We start from the raw sequence: 7,905 nt of genomic DNA, 5'->3' as shown, positions 1-7,905 counted from the left end.
GTGGAAATCCAGTCTGCCCCTAGAATTCCAACCCTGTAATGCTTATTTCTGTAGTTGATATTCTGATTTCTAGAATGTGTTTGCTTGTCAAGTATTGGTCTATATTGACTTTTCCTTTGGTGTGCTTTGTTTTTTAAAGATCAAAGATCCATTTTATTTTCATGGAGGAAGATAAGGGTTCCCCTGGCTATGGAGAGGAGCTTACAAAAGAACTAAGATGATGGTGTTTTTAGGTATGCAAAGGTCCTGCAAAGGGGTGGCTGGACCTCAGATCCTTTTATTTTCAGACTCCACTGAAGTGATTTATAATTTACCTGACTTTGGAGCTTCTATTGTCCTGGCTCACTGAATTTTTCAGCAAATGTATCATAAACACTTTAACTCAAAAGCCCAAACAACTTCCACATCATCAAGTGAGACCATTGGCTTTTTAAAATTTTTTTATTTTTTCACTCATCATTTATTTACAAATACACATTATAACTTTTATATACATTGCACATTTACATGGTAGAAAAGTACAAAACTATATATTTAAATGAATTTATATTTAACTTGCCATGTTTGAAAATATAAAATTGCATCAGAAAAAAGTATTATGAAAAGCAAGAAACTTGAACTGATAAAGCTTTGATTATAACTTTTAGTGACACATTGTTTGCAAAAGAACTTATTGAAGAGGTACAGCAGACTAGCTTAAAGGAAACACCTAACAAAAGGTTGAATGTATAGCATTCCCTTCCTTCAATCTCCAGATACCCATATCACTCAATTTCTTTGGATTTGTAACATCTTAAAAGTATATTATGAAAATTCTAACATTACTATCACCCTTTCTCTCACAAATCATGACAAGAGAACTGAACTAGGAGTTTCCTCAAAGATGTATCCTCTGTACCTTCTACTTGAGTCAGTTATAACGCCTTTTGGTCAGTCAAGATTCCTTGTAAACAAAACCCGAGGGATCATGTATGTACAGAACAGGCAGCAGAAAATCCAATAAATAAACATGACAGAAACTGACATGCAAGTTTGTTAAAGTGGAAAAGATTCTAACAACGGTGAGATGAGAGGAGACAGATGAGTGAGTGAATAGTAAGGAATGGACTTAAATGGTTTACAAGGAAAAAAAAAAGCTTTTACTTTACAAGCAAGAGACCTCACAATAAATAACAACTGCTCTTCCTTTCACGAATAAATTTCTTCAAAAACAAGGTGTACAGTCAACCAGACATTTTATGTATAAATTATAAAACATGACACAGTATAAATAAATGTCTACAAGTCTCAACTATGGGCCTCATCCAGTAGACCTCACAATGACTGCCTCTCCATGTCCAATGAGTAACAAGGTGGCCTGGGAGAGAGCTCTAGGACAAAGTCCTTTATGTATAGTTTTCCCCCCAAATAAATAAGCATACACTTATTTACAGTATGGACAATATATTTTTTTTTCTTTTTTCTTCCCCCCCCATTTTTTTTCTTTTTTCTTTCTTTCTTTTCTTTTCTTTTCTTTTTTTTTTTTTTTTTTTTGCCAAAGGCTATGTCAACACTGAACATTGGTGGAGGGTTTACCACTCTAGAATGGAAGATATAGGAAAGCTGTAGTCCTGGTCTTCATCTTCCTCTTCTTCCTCGGTATCTTCCGAAATGGCTAGATGGGGGAATACAGGGGAGCTGTTGTTTAAATATGGACAACAACAGCGCAGAAGCAGCTCAGTGTATGTTTTCAAAGCCCTCTGATACAGCCATATTACAGCGTTGCATTTTTATGTGACTTGCAGTGAGATGCTTTGATTTTGGCATCTGCTGTTATGCAATAAGTTTAAAAAAATTTTTGTTTTAAACATAATCTATGAAGTCAAAAACTGCAGAAAGTTCTGAAGAATCAATGGCTCAGGTTTTACGGGCAGATTCCTGAAATTAGATAAAAAGCGCTCTTGTGTTCTAGGTATAACTGCTTTGGGTCCTTAATTCAGAGTTAGTAGAGGCAACTGCAAAAAGCAGCAGCCCATGTGTGATCATATAAAGCTGTCTTTGAAAAAGAAAAAAAAAAAAACAACTTTTGAAGCAGTTAGTTTAGATTCAAGTGTTAATAAAGCAAACGGCAAAGCATATTACTAAAGCAAAAGAATTAAGGGCAAATGACTAGAAGTAAATTTTTAGAGGCAAGCCCGTTGATGATCATTGGACAAGTTCTAAAGCCAGGGAACATTCCAGAGAATTTTTCTGTGGACCACTGAATTCCTGGTGAAATTTAGCAGTTACCTAATTTAAACAGAAATGGGCTTCTATTGGAAGGTTTTCGTGCTTTTTATGTCTCCGTTCCCTAGGGCTTGCCTGGGAAAGCCTCAAATTGCAGCAAGGTTAAAATTGCACTTACAGTTGCAAGATCCGGAGTGTTTTACTTCCAGCAGCACACCTGAGGAACAGGCAGCTTCCTTCATGGCACACTCGCTGGCATAAGTGGCATTGTCGCTGGCACACACAGGCTCCTCAGACTTACTCTCAGGGCACAGCTCATCGCAGAGCGAACACCGGCCTCTGCCAACCTTGAAATCCCATAAACACTTTTTTCCACCGGTGCACTGGATATCTTCACAGGACTTTGCTTCTAGGATATATATAATACACCTGTGATGAGTAAATTGATTTCCCCTTTTCCCCATTTCTTCCTTTCTTTAGTCCTCTGTCAATAAATATAAACTCACTAATAGGATAATGGAGATATTATGCAAAAATGCTTGACTATAAAATTGAAACTCTAATGCACACGTTTCCTACATACCACATTAGTACATGAAAATGGTATTTTTGGGGAATAGGTTATCACAGTATTCTGAAATTAAATATATATTTTATTATTTCCCACAAGTGGAATATTTTGAAAAATAAAGAATTCCATCAGTTATTAGAATCTGGTAACAGATTTTAGGAACTGTTAAGCAATTATTTCTTGCTTCCAGCAAGTCTAGCACCTAAAATATGTGTAAAATTAAGTGAGTTCCAAATTTTCTAGGACAGAAAATTGTTTTCTGTTTCTTGCTGGCCTTTCAACATATATGCCAGTGCTTCTGGAAGATAACGGTTTCCCTGAGGAATGCTGTGATTACAACAGTTTACCCAAACTGGACCGTATTTTTCTCTCTGGTGAAACTATGCATTATGGAGAGGCTTTGGGCTTATTTATTGATTAACTCCACAGTCTTAACACTACAACTAGCCTTTCTGATCCTATTTCCATTTTTTCTTCCTTAATCCAGGATACCTACTGATACACTTTCCCTCATAGGCTAATCCAATCGATCTGCCCAGGAGGCAGGTAGCCTTTCTCAGGTGACAGGCACTGGAGTAGGTCACTCCATCGTTCCCACAGAGATACTGTTCAGAGGAGGTGGGCTCTGGGCAAATCCGGTTACATGTCACACAGTAGGCATTATTAGTCTGGTCTACCACGCACGTGGAGCTGCCTGGACAGAAAACATCCCGACATGTCTCTGAAATAAAGAGGGAAACATACATCAATGACAGGTACTTCCTGGCCCTTAGGCAGTGAGCATTTGGTATCATCAAGGAAATCATAAAAGGGAAGCACCCCGCTTTTCAAAAAGCACTTTGGGAACCTTGTGGTTTTCAAGAGAAAATCGATGACTCTAGGTCGATCCTCTCAGTGTTCTTAAGAAGTTTTTGGAATATAAAAAAGGGTTACTTTATTTTGCATCATCATTACTGTTCGGCTCTTAGTGGGGACTATACCGTCCCCCAGGAGTCTTCCAGTGGGTCGGCCTCAGGCGGAAAGCTGGAGGAGGGGAGCCAGAGAGGACCTACTTTTACATTTGCCCTGGTACTGGACTTCCAGTTCCGGCTGCTCTTTACATCTGGCCTTGAGGAGCGCACACTCGTTGCGGTAGGTTTTCCCGTCTAGCCCACATACTGGGCCCTTCCAGGTGATGTTGGAACAATCTGGGGCACAGACGCATCGGGGTTTGTTCTTTTTGTTCATTCGGCATTTTTTCCCCGGGCCGCAGTCCACGTTCTCGCAGGTCTCTATGAGGTGGAAAGAGGCATGGATCAAAACCAGGGCCAGGCAGTATGCAAGTCAGCAAGGAGGGGTGCGAAGGCCTTGTACCATCCTGTGGCCAAGAGTTCGAACAGGAGGGGTCCCGCTCTCTCCTAACAGTTGAGGAGCGGGTGGAAGCCTGGGGGACAGTGGTCTGCATCCTATTCCCAAATCTTTCTCAAATAGGGAGAGTGTGCTGGCTTCACCACCACACTTGGCTAGTAAGTCCAGGAATGTCTGGCAACGGTGTTTTGCCTGTAGTGTGTAACAGGCGAGATTCAACCAGAAAGGCTTCCAGGGGCTGGGGGAAGATAAAGGCAACCCAGGAACAAAACTCTCCTAGTCCCTAACCCCAGCTGGGCAATGGAGAAGATGAGGATAAGACGCCCTCTACTGAGGGCCTGCAAACTGGGGAGGAAGAGTCCTACCTTTACAGGGGATGCAGTTGGGGGCGCCCCCATTGAAAATCATCCACTTGAAGAGCGTGTTGTCATTTACATCCTCCTCCGTCCAGGAGGTGCTGAGGCGGCCCGTGCTGCAGCACTCCTCCTTGCTCAGTTCTGTCTTGTATAGGACCTGGCAGCGGCCGTTCTTTGCTTGGCGGAGCCAGCAATTCCCAGCTGCGAAGGAGACAGGGGTGGGAGGTGGGTGAGAGAGAGGCAGAGTAAGGGGGAGGGAGGCAGCGAGCTGGCGAGGGAAGGAGACCCAGCGCGCATGGGGAGGGAGTGAGTGTGGAGGAGTAGAGGGAGACGGGAGAGAAAAGAGAAAATAAATCGAAGGGAGTGAAGAGGTGGGGGAAGAGAGGGGGAAAAAGCCGGTTGAAGAGGTGGGAGGTGGGTGAGGGGGAAGCAAGGCGAGAACGTGAAGCCAGAGCGCCCCAGCCATATCAATGTCAGTTACCAGTGACCCAGACACAACACGTGCAGCTTGCATTGACTTTTACTAGACTGTTTACTTTTATTCGTCCCATTTCATAACCTGCAGCGACTCGAAGAGCAGATTAAAGAACCTGACAAAAACAGGATGCGACGGATGTTTTTACATGTCGGTTTCATGTAGGCGGTACGGGTATTATTTGTGACAGGGGTTAAGAAAGTAGGAGAACTTGAGAGAGAGGGAGAAAGGAAGAGAAAGAGAGACCGACACAGACACACACACAACAGGAACAGATCAAGCAAAAGGCACTGGAGAAAAATGAAAGCAAAAAAGCAACTGGGCCCTGCCCGGAGCTGCCCCGTGCGGCCTCGAGGCGCAGCCCGCCCGCCAGCCCGCCCGCCAGCCCGCCCGGCCCGTTTTGCAATCCGCCAGACCCAGAGGACGCCCGCGGCCACCGCGATCTTTCGAAATCTCCGAGGGCTGCTTTCCCCGGCGCCCACGTCCGCGGCACCCAGGCAGCGCCTCGCCCCGAAAGGCGGGTAACTCCAGAGTAGTGCGGTGCCGACGGCGAGGGGGCAGTGCCCAGGGGGACAGTTTACAACACACTCAAAACGTTAACGCTAAAGCAAGCAAAGTTACAGGTCTGTCTCCGGGAAAGTGTAGGGTAAAAAGAAAAGGGGTTGGCTTCCTACTATTTCACAGTAACATACATACACCTATCTCATACCTACCGAGAAATCTTTACAAGTAATTTTCCCTCCTTCCTTTCCCTTTTCATGTTAGGATTTTAGTCAGGAAGACTCCTTATGAATCATCTATATAATCTGAACAATAATTGGACCGCAAGCTGCTATTATAATTATTTAAAAAATTGTGCCCAAAGACTAATTGAAATTAATTTAATTAAAAAAACCCCAAACTTTAGAAATTTGCTCTTAATGCATCCCAGAATTTAAATAAGTTGTGAGCTCCTCGGTGTTCTACATAAAGTTAGTCGGAGGAATGAGACACAGAAAAAAACAAACAAACTGTAAACTACTCAAAACACTCCAGGGTAAATTTTTTTTTTTTTTTTTTTTGCGGGGTTGGGGGGAGGGGGTTGGAAGAAGCATCCACTAGGCAGAAAGTTACCCTTCCCTCTAAAATTTTCAGCACCCACATCTCCAAGTTTGGGCAAAGTTGCTGAAACCACGTCCCCCAGCCACCAAAGAAATTTCAGTATCTCCCCCCCACCCCCCAGTCATTTTTTAAAGTATCCAAAAGATGTAGGAGGGCAAGAGGTTAGGTTGTAAATGGATCGACTTAAATCTCCAGGCTACTGATGCTTGTCCCCTTCTTCAGAGCCAAAACAGGGGAGATAACATCTAAACTCATTATGTCCAGAACTTGGAGCATCTAACCTAACTACTGAGAGAGATTCGAGCTTACTCCCTTTCCTTTTAAAGGATAACCGCGCTTCTAACTCGGCTGGCAGTCCTGAAGTGTCACTGCCTTCAGTTTTCCCACTCTGCTCCATCCTGGAGTCGCTAAGTTGGTCCAACATCTTCCGAGAGCGGCGTTGCTTAGACCAGACTCCGTGCAGACGACAGAAAAGTACAAACCCCTGCCTGCAGCCGAGCCTCCCAGCGCATCCCCCCTCGCTTACCCTGGGCGCTGCGGTCCTCCATGAACTGGCAGAGCAGCAGCAGCAGGAGGCAAAGCCCGCCGGGCTGGTGCCTGGGACCGGCCATCCTGGGGGCAGACGCGGGGCGAGGAGCGCGGCGGCGCGGGGAGCGGGCGCGGCGGCGGGTGGCTCGGACGAGCGGCGCGCGTCGCAAAGGCGAGCGGCGGAGGGCGCAGCGATCCCGGCGCAGCCCCGCGCTCGCCGCCGGCCGCCCGCGCGATTCAATGGACGTCAGAAGCCGGGCGCAGCCGCGCTTTAAATCTAGACGGGGGTCTCCGCGGTTTGCGGTGGGCGGTCTCCCAGTGTGTGGGGCAGTGGGAGGGCGGCCGCGAGCAAGGGTGTGCGCGGCTCCTTGGGGGTGGGGAGCTTTTAAAAGTTCAGTGTGAATCAGGTGACATTTCCCACCTTCTGGAAACCCTTCCCAATTATCTGTTGGAGGTGCCCGAAATCAAAGCGACAGGAGGGGAATCGCCGAGTTCTTATTTGCGTAGGAGGGAGAGGGAGGGGGAAGGCGGAGGGGCGGGGGGTGGGGGCGACGCTTCGGGGGTGGGGAGTGGGGAAGAACACCCACTTCAAGTCCTGCACGCCGCCGCTCGCAGGCAACGCCGGCGCGCCCGGGGTGGCGGGTGTGTGTGTGTGAGTGTGTGTGTGAGTGTGAGAGGGGGGCGCGCTGGGGGCGCTGGAGGAGGCGGCGGCGGGTGGAGCGGGTGGGGAGGGGGGAAACCCGGTAGTTTGTCTCTGCTCCGCGGCTCCTCGGCTCCAGAAAGACTTTGCAAACGCCCCGAGAGCCCGGAGCTGCTGAAATAGCCCGCTCGCGGTCTGGTCGGAGCGCGCCGGCCCCGCCGCTTCGCCGGGGCGCGCGGCAGATTTAGGCCCCCGCAGCCCCGGCGCGGGACCCGCGAGGTTTTGTGTCTGGGTCTCTGCTCGCCTGACTTCGCGGCCGCCCCCAACCCAGAGCTGGGGCTGTGAACCGCAGCCCCGGCGCCTTCCACCTTGGCTGGGAGGGGCTGAGACGCGGCCCTCGGTCTCGACGAGTCACAAGAAAAAAAAAAAAAAAATGTTTAACACCTCAGGCCCAGCCCTCCCCCCCACCCCCCGTCACAGTCTCGCCCTCTCCCTTTCTTTTCTCCCCTTTCACTTCGAGGCGTCTGGAGTCGGAGCCCGGAGCGGGGGCGCCGACGTAGGCGGTCTGCCCCCCCTCCCCGGCTCGGAGACTCCCCAGTTTCTGTCCTGTGTGTCTCTGTCTCTCCCAGTCTCCTCGGCTCTCGCGCGCTCTCTCTCTCTCTCTCCCTCTCTCTCGGTTCGC

The 7,905-nt window shown here is 47.7% G+C and overlaps 1 protein-coding gene across 4 annotated transcripts; it reads right to left on the bottom strand.

The window, feature by feature from the left end:
- Positions 1-422: 422 nt before the first annotated feature.
- FST (follistatin) lies at positions 423-7,058 on the bottom strand. Of its 4 annotated transcripts, none has more exons than XM_032851458.1 (6): positions 6,582-7,058; positions 4,489-4,680; positions 3,829-4,047; positions 3,273-3,497; positions 2,384-2,614; positions 423-1,654 (listed from the first exon to the last, which is right to left on the bottom strand). In XM_032851458.1, the coding sequence occupies exons 1-6, from the start codon at positions 6,664-6,666 to the stop codon at positions 1,572-1,574; spliced, it is 1,035 nt and encodes a 344-aa protein (XP_032707349.1). In that variant the 5' UTR covers positions 6,667-7,058; the 3' UTR covers positions 423-1,571. The 4 variants fall into 4 exon arrangements, with proteins under 4 accessions (XP_032707349.1, XP_032707350.1, XP_032707351.1 ...); XM_032851459.1 differs by having other exon boundaries at positions 2,384-2,611; XM_032851460.1 differs by lacking the exon at positions 6,582-7,058 and adding an exon at positions 4,961-5,295.
- Positions 7,059-7,905: the final 847 nt, after the last annotated feature.

Source organism: Lontra canadensis, unplaced genomic scaffold (genome assembly GCF_010015895.1).
Source record: "Lontra canadensis isolate GAN:19392208 unplaced genomic scaffold, GSC_riverotter_1.0 scaffold5, whole genome shotgun sequence".
Classification (NCBI taxonomy): domain Eukaryota; kingdom Metazoa; phylum Chordata; class Mammalia; order Carnivora; family Mustelidae; genus Lontra; species Lontra canadensis.
Note: the sequence above shows the minus strand (reverse complement) of the source record. Positions and strands in the feature narration are given on the sequence as shown.